Consider the following 18,010-nt stretch of genomic DNA (forward strand, 5'->3'; position numbering starts at 1 on the left):
TGGATTTGACGGTGGATGTGATGCATAGGAACGGGAAATGTCCTCTTGATGTGCGTCTCCTCCTTCGTCGTATAATGGTAGGCAACGCATCCGCAATTGCGGATGTCTATGGGCAGCGGTCGCTTCGCCATTTTGGCGGTTTCAGGTGGCCGCTTGCTCGTTTGCCACCTTATGTTATAAAAAAAAAAATCAATAACAAATTTACTCGAAATCCGTCCCGTCGTTTAGGCTACTCTTAACAAACATCCATCCATCTATCCATCCGTCTAAACTTTCGCATTTATATCATTAGTATAATAACGTTTAAGTTATGACTAACTTTAAAAGTATACGGTATCAGGTAACGTATCTGCAATTGCTTATGTCTATAGGCAGAGGTGACTTTGCCTTTTCGGTTAATTCATGTAGCTTTTTGTTTGTTTGTTACCTTACAAAAATTATTGAAATGTTTTTTTCTGTATTCCAGACACTGCCTGACGATAATCCGCATCCACCCGTGTCCAGTGCTGACGTTCCACAAGGCGGGGTTCCTGGGCGGGCGCGGGCTGGCCGCCTGCGCCTTCGCCGCGCGACTCCTCGACTCCATGTTCTTCAACGGCCTGGTGGCGGAGCGCGGCCCGCCGTGGAGACCTACCGATATATTTGATGAACTTGTACAGTTAGTATACAAATTATATGTTATAGGTTAAAGTAATTATTTTAATCCTCTGGTTCTTTTGTATATTACCTTAATTAAGTTATAAATCATGTTTACATCAAATTCTATGTAAATATACTTCTATACTAATATTATAAAGAGGAAAAAGATGTATTTATGTATGTATTGAAATAACTCAACAACTGGACCGATTTAAAAAAAAAATCGTTCACCGTTAGAACGATAATTTATATGTAAACAGGCCATATTTAAAAAAAAAATAATTTCACAGACGAAGTCGCGTGCAACAGCTAGTAATAATATGTATGTTGCATAAAAATGTTTGATTTCAAATAACTTTTATAAATGAACAGGAATTTACCGGAACAACTACGCCTAGAATCTCTGAATCCGGATATAGAGTTGCAGCACATACAGGATCTAGCTATGCAGTTGCATCTCAACGAGAACCCTAATCCACAGGTATTTCATTAGTACTAACAATATTTTCGCTAACGAACGTTATTAAAATAATGTTAATATCGTACTAAAACAAATATTTATGGTACAAATCAATTGGAATCGATTTTTAAATGTTTGATATTGGTCCTTCGAGTCGGACCAATGAAAATCTGATGGCCACACTACGCAATGCCTATATCTTACACAATAGTTGTTTTTTTTTATTATATAAGGTGGCAAACGATCAAGCGGTCACCTTAATCCACCGAAATGGAAAGCGACCGCTGCCCATAAACATCCGCAATTGCAGATGAGTTGCCTATCCTTAATTGACGGAGGAGGAGATGCACATAAAGAGCATATTTCCTCTTCCTATGTCTCCACCCACAAATCCACTTTTTCATCTCATCCTTTCATCTTTAGAAAAGTGTGGAAAGGGAAATTGACTAAAATTAGGCTCCGGCACACTCATCAGACTGTACGCGAAATGCTTTCACTTCACGTCTGTTTTCTGAGTTGTCGTGTTGCTTGGGGCGAGCAGACCCATTCGTGCGAAGATGTTAAAGCGGGCTCTACCACTGTCATATTTATGTCAAGAAGGCATTACTTCCAGGTGTACAAAACACGTTACAATTAGTCGGTCACTGCAATTTGAAATAGGGAATATGCATGTATTTTCTTCTTTTTTTAAACGATTCTACTTGTTATAAAATAACCAGAAAAAAAATTGACGCAAAAATATTCAACCTTTAAAGCTAAAAATAATAAAATGAAACAAACATTTTAGAGCGACTAAAACGCGACCGGAGTTGTCAATAGACAATTGACATCAATCGTCATATTCCATTCATAACATACGCTCAGATGTCAATTCGACGTAAAATACAACAAAGTTTCTCACGGTCAAAAAGTCAAAAATAGATTCATTTTTATTATTCTTGGTACAAATAAGTGGTAATAATTAAATTCTGTTCAATAATTTTTTTATTTTAGAGTTGGTTATATCATGTTTACAGTAAAATACTTAAAGAGTGTATTTCTATATAAACTAACGTAAATGAACTGTGTATTGACAACAAAGCGACGCCATATTAGATAAGCCACTTGCGTCGACCAATAGTGTGCGTTTTAGAACTTAGCGAGGGAATTTGAAAAAAGACACTTTTCAATGATTAAATTTTGCCACTAAATCAAATTATATTAAAAAAATCTTTGCAGGAATGTTTTTATAGTAATAAGGTATACTTAAAAAAAGTTTGGTGCAATTTGGCGTCATATGCATATTGCCTATTGTGTAAAATGTAGACGATAGTTAGTGTGTGTGCGAGCGCGTGGTGAGCCAGTGTCAGGTGGTGTCGCAGGCGTACCAGCAGCGCGTGCTGCGGCCGCCGGCGGGCGCGGAGGCGCGCATCCACCAGCCGCCGCTGCCGCCGCTCGACGCTGACCGCGTGCGTGACGTCATACGCGACGTGTCGCAGCGCAACGCCAGCAACGCCAAGTCAGTCCATACATACTTTTTAATAGATTTTTTGTTAGTTTAATAATATTTCTCTCAAAAATCTAACTAAGCTCTAGGCTTAGTAAACGACAGCACTCGAATGGCGGGATTTAAACCCTCGTCTACGTGATCGAAAATCCGTTTGCCTAACAATTAGGCTATAGGCGCTTATAATGTTTATATAATCTGTTTACATATCGATTCAACATTATAGAAATATAGCATCTGACTTCAATAAATGGATAGGTTATAAGACGTGATCTTGACACTCAAAGTCGTCCTTACTGCCGGTGGCTGAAATTTAAACTAAGAATAGAAACAGAATTAATTATCATTGACACCAACAAGCGCGTTTAAATGGAAACGACACTAATGCTCTCATTAGCAATAAAAGACCTATCTATTTATACAGATCGATGGTTAGATCATTTTATTAATTGGTTACGTAATATGTTTCAGATTGACATCATTAAGGCCGCCGCAGGCGCGGATAGTGCCGCCCGCAGCGCCCCCCAGCGGCGGCGAGGAGCCTGGCCAGCTGCTGCTGACCAACTCGGCCAGACGACTTGAAGTATGTACTCTTTGCTTAGATTAGCAAAGTTTCTATTGACTTTAGTGTTGTTTAGACATTCAAAATATATAGAGGCCGCATAGATACTACACTTGAGACATTTTTCACATAATAACTATCGCTATCTATTGATAACCTCAAAACCATATGTCAATATAATTAATTGAATTTAAATTAGCTAATAGATGCCATTAAATAATATTTTTAATGTTTGTTTTATTTTGTAATAAAGGAGGAACTTATAATTTTGTAAAATGTTTTATTACATGTCAATATAGAGGTGGCACTAAATTTAACAACTGATATAGTACCTTTCAGAGAAAATACCGAAAAAAAAAATGTTCACTATGCCTATTCTATATATTTTTATATGTATGCAATACAAGGACACTAGGTGACAACTAACATAGTACCTTTCAAAGAAGTTACCGGTAAAAAAATTTTTACTATGTCTCGTCTATCTTTTGATGTCTTTATCTTGAGTTCACTATGCCTATATATTTTTTAATCTCTTTCATGTATTTCCGTAGGTGTTACGTGCGTGCGTAGCTGCTATCTTCGAGGGTCGGTACGCGGACGCCCGTAAATCATTCCCCGCGGTACTGCGGGCTCTGCGCGCGCCGGCAGCTCGAGCAGCGCTCGTCAGAGACCTGGCCGCGAGGCTGCCCACCAACAAACATCTGCTGCAGCATCACCAGTTCGAACTACTCGTCAGGTTGGACACCTTATGAAGTTACTAAAGAAAAGATAGAGGGCGCAACGAACGTTCATACTCATCTCCCCTTATCGTAGTGTCGATGGTCACTTTTTACGCATTTCTTTCTATGTCTACCTCTTCCGGTGTACCACACACATAACTAAAGTTCTTCTTACATGAGATTCATCATATGAAATACACTGATCTGTATTAAATAGATAGGTTTAAAATTACCTTTAAATCGACTTGTCCTATGTTCTGTATTATATAAGAAGTTGAAGTTTTGTTCATTTTAATAAAAAAAAAAAAAATACACAGGGTATACGATACATGTAATTTTAATATATTAATTGATTTCAATCCTCTTCGTCTTCGTCGTCGTTTTTGACGAACTTAGCGGCGACTTTGACGCACGAGAACTCAACGCCTTGCCTTATAAGAAAGCCTTTCGCCACAAAGTCGCCGTAGACCGCGTTCTCAGGAAGCTCCTCCACGTTGAATATGTAGTCTTCTACTTCATAATCACCCTGTTGAATTAAAATGACTAAAAACGCAGAACTAGACTTGATAAACGCAGATTGCGTTCCCCGCCCAATACCATCAACTAATGCGTGACGTCATAAGTCAAATCCACGAGTAGTATGTACAAAATCAATATTTGATTCCATAGATCTATTCGAAAATAATTATAATTCAAACACTTTTAAGGAATTGATCAATGTTTTTCGACTGCTGTCTTTAAAAAAGATTCTTGTTCTTCTCTAGCTTGTTTGTCAAGCTTGTTCTTTGTGTACTGTCTTGTCTATCATTTGGTAATTTTCTATACTTTTTTTGTACAGTGAAATATCGTTTTTGACGTGGTTTTCTTATGAACTTTTACACTTACCACTGTTAAAGGCCATCCGTCTTTATTCAGCATACCAAATGCAGCTTCTACGTTCTGTTTTGCGTACTTCTCGATGAAGTTGATGGCGCATTCATCGGCTAGTGTCTGATAGGCTTTGCATCCTCCGTCCATGTACTTACAGATGTCTATACGTATCTACGAATTGTATATAGATAATGGATATTACAAGATAACATTGGAATTGCTATATGTACAGTCAGGGAATATGTCAATGAAAGGTATAATTGTTTGAATTTTTTTTTAATATTGACATGACGTGGAACAATAACTAAGATGCATCTTTTAAATGTGTTTGTAGGGTAAAAATTGCTTTTTATTACACTGCTGTTTGTCTCGTTGAACGGTACTTTTCCGTAAGTGGAATATCGTGGATTTCCATGATTGTACACACCGACCTCAACAGGCGTCAAATGAAAACATTTCCCCTTTTCATTCTCTTCTTCTTCGACAACGGATGTCTAGCGTATAACAGTTTATAGTCCATCTTACTTCTTATGTAACCAAAACTGCTGACCGGATCTCGTTGAAATTAGGCATGGTAGTGGTGGATTGTGTGGAAGAACGTATAGGCTACTTTTTTAAAAATTCCACGCGGAGTTTTTAAATCCAGGCGATAGCTCATTAGGGATATTTGCTATATAATCTGACAAGATTGTTTTCTGTTAGTAATAATAATAAAAAAAAAATTTCCCCTTGGGCAGGGGACTGGTGTCCAAAATAGGGTGGTGCCCTGCGTAATGGATCACCAAGCCCCGCCCCACAGACCATAGTGAATCTTACAATAACACACTTAAAAATAAACAGATATGTAGTACTTAGTAGAAATGAACAAGAAATTAGAGCTATATGTTAGGTGTTGGTGTGTAATGCGCAATGTGTAATGTGTAGTGTGTAATATGTAATGTGTTATGTGTAGTGTGTAATATGTAATGTGTAATGTGTAATGTGTAGTAATGTCTTACCGATACGGTGTAATCGAAATCCTCAGCGAGGTAGACTTTGAATGAGAAAGCGACGTGTGTGCGGTTTGCGCGGTGCATGTCCACGTCGATGTTGGTCTGGTAGGAATCGTCCTCTTCACAATGCTCTATAGTAACTATCACCCATTTACCTGGACCCTAATATACACGGAAAAGAAGGAATAAAATCACCCTGATTAAAATAAATGCGGATAATTTATACCTGTAAATTTATTACTTTTATAAGTACAGTAGACCCTTGATAAGTTAAAGTCCAAGGGAAATACAAAATATTTTAAGTTATAAAGGTTTTAGGTTATCAAGGGTCTATGTTATAGAGGTTTTGGGCTCTGATTGGGAAGGGAAAATATTATTTTCTGAAATTATAGAGGTTTTTAAGTTACCGAGGTTTGAGTTATCAAGGTTCTGTATTTTAAAAAAAAATTGAATAATGACAACTTACGAGCATATTATCACCTCGGCATAATATAAAAAACGTAACCAACAGGCTGCATAAAATTTTAAATGATACCATTTTTATTACAACTAACTTTACAATGAATCTTTACAGAAGTGACATTTAATATAAATAAACTTTTTCATATCGTGCCGTGCGATTGTATCTTGTTTTTCATGTTTTCATCCAATCAGATAAATCTGATGAAAGGAATGTTTTATACTACGTTGTGAATTATTTATGAATAAGTGTAAGGTTCTTTATTTGATATCCACGCGATGTTAGACCTTGAAATGTAGCAAATATACAATGTTATATAGCTTTGTGTACAGAACAGAGGACCTAGCACGAATATTTATGAGAAAGTAACGTTGTCAGCATGACATGTCAGTGTGCTTGACGCCCGTTAAAAATATGGACAAATCTTATACTGATTTTGTCGATACCGTTATGATGATTAGGTCTCAACGTAAATATGTTTCATACCACTACGATTTTTTTTTTTATGAATATGACCTGTTCAGACAAATCGATGGCACTAAACGTGTTCTAGATACTAAAAAAGTCTTATTTCTGTTTAATTACTATTAAATTTATACTTATAGTTGAACCTAGATAAGCTAGAAATGCATAAGGACTTTTGTAAGCGAGAGTCATTGTGTGGTGGTCTCTATTGTAAAATGAACCTTATTCCTTTTGGTTTAAAGTTGTTTTTGTATCTATCAGGTTGATGAACTGCGCGCTGCAGTCGGCGACGGCGCTGGACGAGCACTCAATAGCGGCGGCGATGTTGCCGCTGGCCACCGCCTACTGCCGCAAGCTGTGCACCGGCGTCATACAGTACGCCTACATGTGCATACAGGTCGGATACCAACACTCACTGCACTGAAACACGACCACAATAACATGACACTTCACTGCAATGCGACTACAATAACTTCGCACTGCACTGCAACACAACAGTATCGTATACTGCATTGCAACACGACTACAATAACGTGATACTGCACTACACAGCAGTACGAGCACAATAGCATGACACAGCACTGCAACACGACTATAATATGACATAATATAACATGACACATAATATGAGGCGAAATGTCTTGTCTCGTGACTTGTCCATTCGCCATTCGAAGATACATTAATCATTGAGTAATATAAGCTATATTTTACTAAAGTTTAGTAAACAATATTAACCCACAAATTTTAGTAAATAAAATAAACAATATTATTAATTTTAGGAGCATCAAGTATGGACCAGTCAGCAGTTTTGGGAGGCGGCTTTCTATCAAGATGTTCAGAGGGATATAAAAGCCCTGTACCTGCCCAGTCCTACACATCACCAAAGGGTGCCCAGTCCAAGGTAAAAATACTAAGAAAATACTGCATTTTAACATTAGTAATGAACAAAGAGTTTTAAACATATAGAGGAGACATATTTGACATTTCATTTAATATTTTTTTTAGATAATCAAAACCACATGTCAATACAATTTTGTATTTTGTAACACTGTTTAGTTTGTTTTCTAACTAAAGATAGAGCTAATTATAATTTTGTAAAATGTCAAGACAAATACACGAGGTGGCACTAAACTTGAGAACTAATATGTTACCTTTTAGAGATAGTACCGGTGGAATTTTTTTTCACTATATCTAGTCTATAGATTATTTAAGTCTGGTTCTGACATTTACAATAATGTTTGATATATTTTTTTTAATAGAAGGAAAGATAATCGTTACCATTTACATTAACAGTGACATGACAAAGTCTATTTAATAAAAAAATTGTGTTTCAGGGAAGATGAAGAATACATATCATTACTAAAAGCACAAGAACCAAGTGCGTTAGAGATAGCTGCGGAACAAATGAGGTTATGGCCTACACTACCCCCAGGTATTTAGTAGTCCTATCTAAAAATACTCAGCCGATTTTAAAAATTATTTCATCATTAAAACGCTACATTGTTGTTGAGTAACATAGGCCAATTTTTTTAGAGTCATTGATTTTAGATAGACGAAGTCGCGAGCAACAACTAATTGTTTATAATATTGCTTCGCTATTATTTTTTTTTAAATTCCAGACTATAAAGTATTGAGTATTATTTGGTTACATTTAGTGCTTATCCCACCAAATTGTAAATTGTCTGATAATCGAAAGTGTAAATTGTGGTGAAAATATCGGATTTTGTTACCTTATCTGACGTCATTAAGATATCTGTCTCTCTATCAGCCAGTGGTGGGACAAGGCCTTACTATTGTATCTAATTACAGAGAAGCAAGGCGAGTTAATAGCGAGCGAGGAGTCGACGCTGTACAGCCAGGCGATCCACTACGCCAATAGGATGGTGTACCTGCTGCTGCCGCTGGAGGGCGCGGGGCGGCGCGCGGACGCGAGGGGGGAGGACGCCGATAGAGCCAGCAATAGTATTACTAACAGGTAATATTATTAATACTTTATCTTATAAATGCGAAAGTTTGGCTGTATGGATGTTTGTAAGAGTTTGTAGCCTAAACTGCTGAACGGATTTCAATAAAATTTGGTATAGATGTAGGGGATAGTCTAGAAGAATACATAGACTACCCGCTTTTGATTTTTTTATTCTACGCGTACGGAGTCGCGGGCGAAAGCTTGTATTATTAATTATATAAAGAGCAAACTTGCATTTTTAGATTTTAATGTATTGGAATAACTCAACTTCTGGGCTATTTTCAAAACTTACATGATAAATGTAACACTAAAGGACTGTTAAAATGACAGAGTATCGTTAACTGTCCCTTATGAGTCGTTTATTGTTCACTGAAATAGAACCTTAGTGTAGATAATAGTAGTCTATATTACTTATTTTCAAAACTTTGGATGGATGGATGTTCGTTAGTGTGTACTGAACGACTCAATAAAATTTCTTATGAATGTAGAACGCAGTCTGAAAAACACAAAGCTACTAAATATTTGAATTCCGGGTGGATGGGGTTGTATGATGAGTCATGCTGCTGCTGTATTTCAGTGTGGCGGAGTCTGACAGCGCGGACGCGGAGTCCGGCTTCGAGGAGGCGGACCCCGGGGAGGCGGGAAACAACGTTATTAAGATGGTCTCACGATTTGTTGACAAGGTAACAATTAATCTCCTCTTATTCATACCTTTTTTAAAGTTTTTAAATTTAAGCATGCTGAAGTACAGTCAAGGTAATCCGCGGTGTTCCACTTCAGGACAAATTGCCTTGTTTATTGCAACGAGACAAACTCCATCTCTCCCTATAAAAATCTATAGCAGTGATTGCAAATTAAAGGATTATAACGATAATAAACTAGCAGTGTATCACTAACCGACCTTTTTTTGTACAGATTACGTTTCAAAATGTTCAAACGATTGTAGCTTTAAGTTGGAACACCGCCAAATTCCCCAACTGTACATAATATCAAACGGCTGTCAGAATTAAAACGCTTGTTTAACTAGTGTCTTTATTTACTGTTCCCAGGTGTGCACCGAGGGTGGGGTGACTGCGGATCATGTCCGCTGCCTACACCAGATGATCCCCGGCGTGGTGCATATGCACTTGGAGACGTTGGACGCCGTAGCCCGCGAGAGCAGGCGACTGCCGCCCGTACAGAAGGTACTAATATATGTACACTTGACAGAAAAATTAATGACCCTGTGTAAGGGAAATGTTTCCCATACTTTTATTATGAGACGGGTTGTTGTTCGCGACTTCGACCGCGTGAAAATCCAAAAGTAATAAAAATGCATCGCAATACTCAGGGATAACGTAGCTTTTTAATGGTGAAATTATTTTTTAACTGTCCCAGTAGTTTTTGAGTTTTTAATATATATAAAAATCCAAATATGCAAATCTTATTAGAACTTTTACTGGCGTTTTCAAAATAAACGTGGAATTGCTTCCTCTTGACGCCTGCCTTCTGTTGTGTGTGTTTTGGTTGTGTCATTGCGCGAGACGACCCGTTTACGCAACAGATATTGTTGCTGGCGTCTACCAATCTTAAATTTTCTTCTTTCTAACGATAATAGTGATATTTTAAAAGTGTGTGCATTAATGAAAGCAGAGGTTTATATTTTTAGATGTTTATTTCTAATAATGAAATGTAAAATACCGTGAAAACAGATACAGTTAGATACAGTAACATTTTTAAGTTTAGACGAAAGAAACAACGTGTTGGAAAAAGGAAGTTAATTCATATGAAAGTGCTGCCATGTTACAAAAAATCTTAAATTACTAAGATTGCACAGATTATATAAAACTACATGTTCAATATGTATTGAACAAAGTGTAAATAGAATCCATGTGTATGTGTTAGGCGCGTATCGTGGCGCCGAGCATGGTGGCGGGCGAGGCGGGCGCGGCGCCGGCGCTGCGGACGGCCGCGAGTCGCCGCTGCTGCCGGCGGAGGGCGCGCTCTTCCTCACCAACTACAGGCTCATATTCAAAGGCACGCCTATTGATCCCTTCGGTAAGTACTTCATAAAATACCCCCTGATTTATATAAAACTTTTTGAATTCTATGTAATGTCGCAACTTCAATTGACATTTCTGTGGTCAAAGATCAGACAATGATAAGTGCATTTCTGCTCAGTATGACTTATTAGGTGTAATGTCCGAAATGCTCTTTCGTTAGGTCATATCAGGATAATTATGTGCAAATTCTTTATATTTTAATAATGTCTCCAAGAATTCTTAAAGATTTAATTCCTTATCATATTTTATTATACCACCTATGGCCACAGATTTATATGGAATTACATAAAGTTATGAATACGTTATAGTTGCTTCTTGTATGGATAATCGAGGATTCCTTTAGCACCATTAAATTAACTATTAAACGATTCGGAATATCTAAATTACATTAAAACTTAGAAATGTGAATTACTGAAATTCATATAGTTTAAGTATAGTCTCGAGACTGTCCGCGTGAAATTAAAAAATAAAAATTGTAGCTTATACAAAATAGCTTTTACACACATACAAAAATACAAATCTCCTTCCTCTTTATATTATTAGTATATTATATGTTTGTATGTGTGTGTCAGCGTGCGAGCAGACGGTGGTGCGGTCGTTCCCGCTGTGCGCGCTGACGCGGGAGAAGGCGGTGCGCGCGCACGGCCCGCAGCTGGAGCCGCTCGCTGACGGCCTGCAGCTCAGAGCCGCCACCTTCCAGCTCATCAAGGTAACATTCATTTACCTTTTACCGTATGTATTTCATATCAGAATTGACAGAATTTTGACCTACTATATGTTTAATAGTCTCTTGTACGAAAATTATAGTATATTCTTACTATTTTGAACTTTTAATGAGGTTTACTCGAAGCAATACATTTAAAAAAAATTATAGACTTGACATAGGAAACATTTTTTACCGGTAACATCTTTGAAAGGTACTATGTTGTCAAGTTTAGTACGCCACCTCATATTTACATGTGGCTTTGGGCATCTATTATTAGATAGCGTTAGTGGATCATGTGAAAAATGTTTCAAATGTTAATTATGCTTACTCAATTATTTTTAATCTTTTGATTCGAAGTTATGTTAAAAACTAATAAAACATTACATGTTTTACGATCTTTGTTGAAATGAAGGTATCCGACTCGAAGGACCATTTGTATAATGTTCAGGTGGTGTTGGACGAGGAGGTGAGCGGCGAGCAGGCGGAGGCGTTTCGCAAGCAGGTGGCGCGGCTGCGGCACCCCGCCTCCGCCGTCATGCACTTCGCGCTGGCGCCGCGCCCCGCGCCCCCGCCGCAGCTGCACGCCACCAAGCACCACACGCTCAAGTATACACACCCTCCCCTCATACACGAACACAGACACAGAAAAGTAGGAAAAGTTAATCATATATTTTAATACCTAAAATTGAACTTAAAAGTCAAGAATCGTAATTTAAAAATAGTTTTTTGGTATCATTATAATAATCATCAAATAATAAACAAAATTGTTATATTGTGCGTGCATTCACAATAACGTGTGCCTACCGCAAGAAGGCGCTTAGCTCTTGTCTTTTTTTATTTAAAACTGTTACTGTTATTACTATGTATACGTAGATCTATTTCATATTTTTAAATATTTAGCAGCTAACTGCAGTACCTGTCGTTTGTTTATTCTACTAGCGAAGACTTTTTATTGGCTTTCAGACAATCTAGTTTATAATTACTTTGGTTTATTCAGGCTTTAAGTCTTCCATATTTTAAATAAATAATCATTTGTCGTTTTGTAAATTGAATACTGTGACTATTCTGACCTATTTCTACAATTTTCTATTCCTACTGATTTATTTACTTAATATTGCAGAGGTTTTGCAAAGAAGACTTTATTAAAAACAGCGCGGCGTGCGGGTTTAAAGCCGAAGCCTTCAAAGCGCCAGAAGTACGTACTGCCATCGGCGGACGCGCGCTCGCTGACGTCACCGCCCCTCATGTCCTCGCTCTCCGCGGACACGCTCTCCTGTGAGTGTACGTCGCTTTGCTTTACATGCTTTGGAAGTACAGTCGGGGAAACTCACAGTGTTCTACCCCAAAAATACAGCAGTAATAAAATTTTGTATGGGGAACAATAACCGATAGGAGAGTTTTAATTCGTGTCTGTAAGAAAAAAAAAGTTTGGTCAGTAAGTACACGAGGCAATGTTTTTATAAATGTAACACCGCGAGTTCCGCGACTGTATATGAGGTGAAGAAGTTTTTTTGAGCTGTTTATTTCGCTTTATACATAAAAGCTATAACATTTCTTGTTATTTAGTGAAGTACTTTTGATGTAATTTCAGTGGAGGAGCTGGAGTTGGGCGGCGCGGAGAGTGCGGAGCCGCCGGCGGCGCGGACGTTGGAGCGCGTGCGAGAGCGCGTGTACGCACGGGACTGGGCGCGCCTCGGCCTCGCCAGCGCACCCTTCAGACTGACACACGCTAACGCCATCTATACACTCTGCAGAAGGTAAGCAATGTGATAATGTATAACTTATAAACGAGGTTTAGACTAATCGCCGTACCCTCGGCCACCTCAAGCCAATAGAAGTTGTAAATGCTTCAAGACAAACAGTGTCAAATCAGTTTAAATATACAATAAAAGTAAAGAGATAAGCTTCTATGTGTGTAGTTTATATCAATTTCTAATAAATTCGACTTATATAATGGAAAATTCGTGATACTTGGCTTTGGTCCTTCAAGCAGGATTATCAACTGCTGGGATATAGCTTAGAACCTGTTTCTATTTCACTAAATTATTGCTAGAGCTTATATGGAGGTTCACTACCCAATTTTTATTTGTGCAACTAAATAGTTGAGGCTGCGAAATAATCGACAATCGCACGACAGTAGTGTGATAGTTTAGTCAAAGTTGCTCTGAATGCAGCTACCCGTGCGTGGTGGCGGTGCCGGCGGCGGTGAGCGCGGCGCGCTGCTACCGCCAGGGCCGCCTGCCCGCGCTCACCTGGCGACATCCGCGCACGCACGCGCTGCTCGCAAGGTACACAACTAGCTTTCGCACTAGACTCCGTTCGCGGGGAAAAAACTTAGGAAGTCAACACTATGTTCGACATCTGTACCAAATTTCATCCTGATCCGTTCAGTCGTTAGTCAGAAAACTCTAAATGTAAATCTATCTAAACTTTCGCGTTTATAATGTTAGTAATATAATGACCTAAATTGTTTACTACAAAACGATTATATTGTTATTATAAAATAAAGTATGTGTTCTACTAGACAATATTCTACATCTCATGTATCTTTGGCATTTATATTAGCTTTTCTCTCATTAAATTCAACCCTTTTTAATATCCCAGATCGAGTGCTTCTCATCATAAAGGCGTGATGGGTATGCTGAAGGGCAGCAGTCATCAGACGCCGGGCACCGCGCAGAGCGGCACAGAGCCCACCTCCAGCTTGGAACAGGTATACGCGCGCTGTCACATGTAAACATGACGTAACAGTATCTAAAACTTAAGATATTATGGTTGCTAGAGGTGGAGTAGTTCATACTGTGTCGCCCTTCCGAATGAACAAGGGTACGCTGATGATGATGATGATGATGGTATATTACCAGGAGCGGTACCTGATGGCGCTGATAGCTTGCACGCCGGCAGGACGCGGCGAGCTGGAGGCGTCCCTCAGCCTGGAGTCCCTACTCCTGCCTGAAGACCACCACACGCCGCTGCTCGCTAAAGGCACCGGCACGCTTGGGTTAATATCCCCCCTCAAATAATACACCCCCCACAAATAGTACATCCCCCCATAAATCATATACTCCACCCACGAATGATACATCCCCCATAAATTATACAATCCCCCACAAATAATACACCCCCGTCCCTCCCTTATATAGGAACCAAATGTTGTAAATAGTTAAAGAAGAACTCTTTAAAGTAGTTTTTGAATAGTTTTCAAAAATCAATTATTGATTTGGGCGGTTGAAAGTTGTATAGAAAAATTAATTAGTGGTATTTTCCTTAATTACAAGTCGTAAAAAAGCTCCATGTCGTTAGGAGTCGTTAGGAGCTTTTGTTTCTTAAGTATTAACGATGTCAGGGTGTTGGGGCGTAACAGTGGCGGCAAAGGCGGCGCTGGGGCGGGGGCGGGGGCGGGGCGGCACTTCGGCCGCTGGGGCTCCCTCAAGGACCGCCGCCAGCCGTCGCACCTCGAGCTCTACGTGCCACGACAGCGACTCTCTACTGCGGATCTTGATTCTGGTATGAATTATGACTTAAATAAAGGTTTCTTGTGAAATTAAGACATATAAATGTTCAAAGCAGTTGAATGTTTATTCACTAATTCAGTTTTAACTTCTGTTATTCCTTTATTCAATGTTTTTTGCTATTTGGATCTCTACAAGTAAGAATTAAATCCAAATAATTTAGTAATACGATTGTTTTACGTATGTTTTCTTGCAAAATCTATGTTACTCAGTGATAATATAGCTTTTTAATAGTGTAAGATTTGTGAAATCGGTCCAGTAGTTTTTTAGTTATTCCAATCCATAAAAAAATACAAATCCTTTTTATAATGTTGGTATAGATAAATTAATATTAATTTTATTTGTGTGGCAGTGTGTGGCGAGAGCGGCGGCGGGGGCGGGGGTGGGCGGCGCGCGGCGCTGTACGTGGTGACGGAGAAGGGCGGGGCTGGGGGCGTGTCGGGGGGCGGCGCGGAGGCGGGGGCGGTGCAGGCGGTGCCGGTGGAGTACCCCGACGCGCGCGCCACCAAGCACGCCTTTAAGAAGCTGCTGCGAGCCGCCGCGCCCTCCGCGCCGCCGCACCACGACCACCCCGGCTTCCTACGGTCAGTGATACCCTATGTCTAGTCTTAGACATTAAAGATTGTATAATTCTAGACATAGGTGTATAAAGATTAGACATAGGGAACATTTTTATAACACCGATACTTTCTCTCAAAGGTACTATATCAGTAGTAAATTTTAGTATGCCTCGTGTCCTTATTGTTAAACATTTTACACAACTATAATAAGCTTCATCTTTTGTTAGAAGCATTGGCAATTAATTTCAATATTGATTATATTAACATGTGGTTTGAGAACCTATTAATAGACAGCATTAGTGAATCAGGTGAAAAATATCTCAAGTGAAGTGTTAACTATGTTTCCTCTACATATTTTTTGACCTCTTGCATTTTAAACTAAAAATATAAATCTAATTGACTAGTCACATTTAGAGTCATTGAATAACTTTCTTCCCAAGTTCGATAAGTTATATAGTTAAAATATTCCTAGAAAGACATATTTATAAGTGCTGGTACATTTGTGGGTGTACAGTCTGGTGGAGGAGTCAGGATGGCTGTGGCAGCTGCGGCAGCTGTTCCAGCTGTCGGGTGCGGTAGTGGACCTGCTGGACCTGCAGGGCTCCTCCGTGCTGCTCTCGCTGGAGGACGGCTGGGATGTCACCTCGCAGGTATACCATAACACGTTACAATGGACAATTTGTATTTGTTACTATACGTGCCTTAAGTTGGCATACAAGTGCCAGCTACTGGCAATCCTTGCTTTTTACGCCATCTAGCGACACATATCTTGCGTTTTTTCATAGCAGTATTTAATTTTTTTGCAGATATCTTCGCTAGCGCAGATCTGCCTGGAGCCGTATTACCGCACGCTGGAAGGGTTTAGGATCCTGGTGGAGAAGGAGTGGCTGGCCATGGGGCACAAGTTCCAGCAGCGCTCCAACCTCGCCGCCACCCCCCAGCAGGGCTTCACACCAACATTCCTAATGTTCCTCGACGCTGTGCATCAGGTACAGACTTTTTTAATTTTTTCTAGTGGCTGACCTTGAGATTTATCTCACGTAGAACTAGCTTTCCCCCACGACTTCGTCTGCATGGAATTAAAAAGTGAGTGTTTATATATGTGTTCTTCCAGACTATCCTCTATATCTGTATCTAATTTCATCGAGATCCATTAAGCAGTTTGGGTTACAAAGTCTAACAAACATCCCATCCATCTAAACATTTGCATTTACAATATTAGTAAGATTTATAAGTGTTTTGCACACGACACTGCTTTAATTTTAAGTTGCTTTATATAATGGTCTAAATCGCATTTTGAATACCTTCACATAATAACCTTTTTTAATATTCAAATGCTATAAGAGAGTTGACGTATGTTTAAATTACTATGGCCATGTCCAACCAAATTGTAAATTGTCTGTTAACAATCGAACGTGTAAAATATGTGATGGAACTATCGTAATTTGTTACCTTATCTGACCATTTATAAGCTGTCTGGGCCTTTTAGTGGTGGGACATTCCCTAAATATCGAGTATTTGTCAACAGTTATTGAAGCAGTTCCCGCTGGCGTTCGAGTTCAACGACTTCTACCTGCGGTTCGTGGCGTACCACAGCGTGTCGTGCCGCTTCCGCACCTTCCTGTTCGACAGCGAGGCGCAGCGCGCGGAGCTCGGCCTCGCGCACGCCGACGACCGCCGCCCTGACGCCTGCAGGCTGGTGAGCGCCTCACACTGGACTGGGACAAGGATACCCAGTTCCAGTACTGGGTTAAGGGATACTAGCGATATATTGTAAATTGTTGATTTTAGCGCCATCTTTTGTCCAGTGCCTTGATCTAACGCTGGTATTGTAGTTTGTGGAGAGGGCGCTGCTATCGTTTGGTTTTGTTAGAAAATAGATGTAAAAGATACATATATAGATATAAAAGACTAGCTGTTACTCTGTAAAAATAAATGTAGCCTATGGGTACTCAGTCATAATATAGCTTTTAATGGTGAACGAATTTTTAAAAACTCAAGTAGTTTTTGAGTTATTTCAATACATACAAAAATACAAATCTTTCCTCTTTATATTAGTATAGATAAAAATGATATAACCGTCACAGTATAAAAAGAATCTTTTTACGCTTTTCCGACACTGACGGGAGCTCGTTAGCTAGTGGGCTGTCATAGTATAATTTGGCTTATGCCTACCGGATCAAATATCTTTCATGGTGTATATAGTGCTGTTTTATGTATGAATATAATTGTGTGCAGGGTGTGGAGACGGGCGCGGGCGGGGCCGCGGCGGGCGGCGGCGAGGAGGAGTGCGGGCGCGCGGCGGCGCATGGCGTCTCGCTCTTCGACTACGTGGAGCGCGTGCACCAGCGCACGCCGCTCTTCTACAACTTCCTCTACACGCCCGACTTCGATAACCCGGTACCTACTGCTGGACTGCTAGAACAACTTCTCTTGAAATGTACACTCCAGTACAACATGAAAATATTCTGTGCAAGAGCGTATGAGTGCGTCTATTTACATGTCTCGGGAAATAAATGTTAGACTTTTTCTTTCCAACTTCTTTAAAAAGACAGAATGGGAAGGAGGAGT

At 39.5% G+C, this 18,010-nt stretch overlaps 1 protein-coding gene across 1 annotated transcript in view; it reads left to right on the top strand.

Annotated features, from left to right (window-relative positions):
* LOC106105480 (myotubularin-related protein 5) overlaps positions 1-18,010 on the top strand; it is a 47,024-nt gene that overhangs the window by 23,311 nt on the left and 5,703 nt on the right. The window contains 26 exon segments of the mRNA XM_013285810.1: positions 467-658; positions 1,012-1,120; positions 2,449-2,597; positions 3,057-3,168; positions 3,699-3,883; positions 6,915-7,050; positions 7,433-7,554; positions 7,988-8,085; positions 8,463-8,628; positions 9,197-9,302; positions 9,669-9,803; positions 10,504-10,558; positions 10,561-10,656; positions 11,234-11,370; positions 11,816-11,973; positions 12,488-12,642; positions 12,959-13,124; positions 13,542-13,655; positions 13,972-14,080; positions 14,232-14,368; positions 14,714-14,874; positions 15,232-15,463; positions 15,954-16,089; positions 16,246-16,428; positions 16,968-17,138; positions 17,678-17,839. Coding sequence (XP_013141264.1) covers positions 467-658; positions 1,012-1,120; positions 2,449-2,597; positions 3,057-3,168; positions 3,699-3,883; positions 6,915-7,050; positions 7,433-7,554; positions 7,988-8,085; positions 8,463-8,628; positions 9,197-9,302; positions 9,669-9,803; positions 10,504-10,558; positions 10,561-10,656; positions 11,234-11,370; positions 11,816-11,973; positions 12,488-12,642; positions 12,959-13,124; positions 13,542-13,655; positions 13,972-14,080; positions 14,232-14,368; positions 14,714-14,874; positions 15,232-15,463; positions 15,954-16,089; positions 16,246-16,428; positions 16,968-17,138; positions 17,678-17,839 — 3,682 coding nt within the window.

This window comes from Papilio polytes, unplaced genomic scaffold (genome assembly GCF_000836215.1).
Source record: "Papilio polytes unplaced genomic scaffold, Ppol_1.0 DF822845.1, whole genome shotgun sequence".
Classification (NCBI taxonomy): Eukaryota; Metazoa; Arthropoda; class Insecta; order Lepidoptera; family Papilionidae; genus Papilio; species Papilio polytes.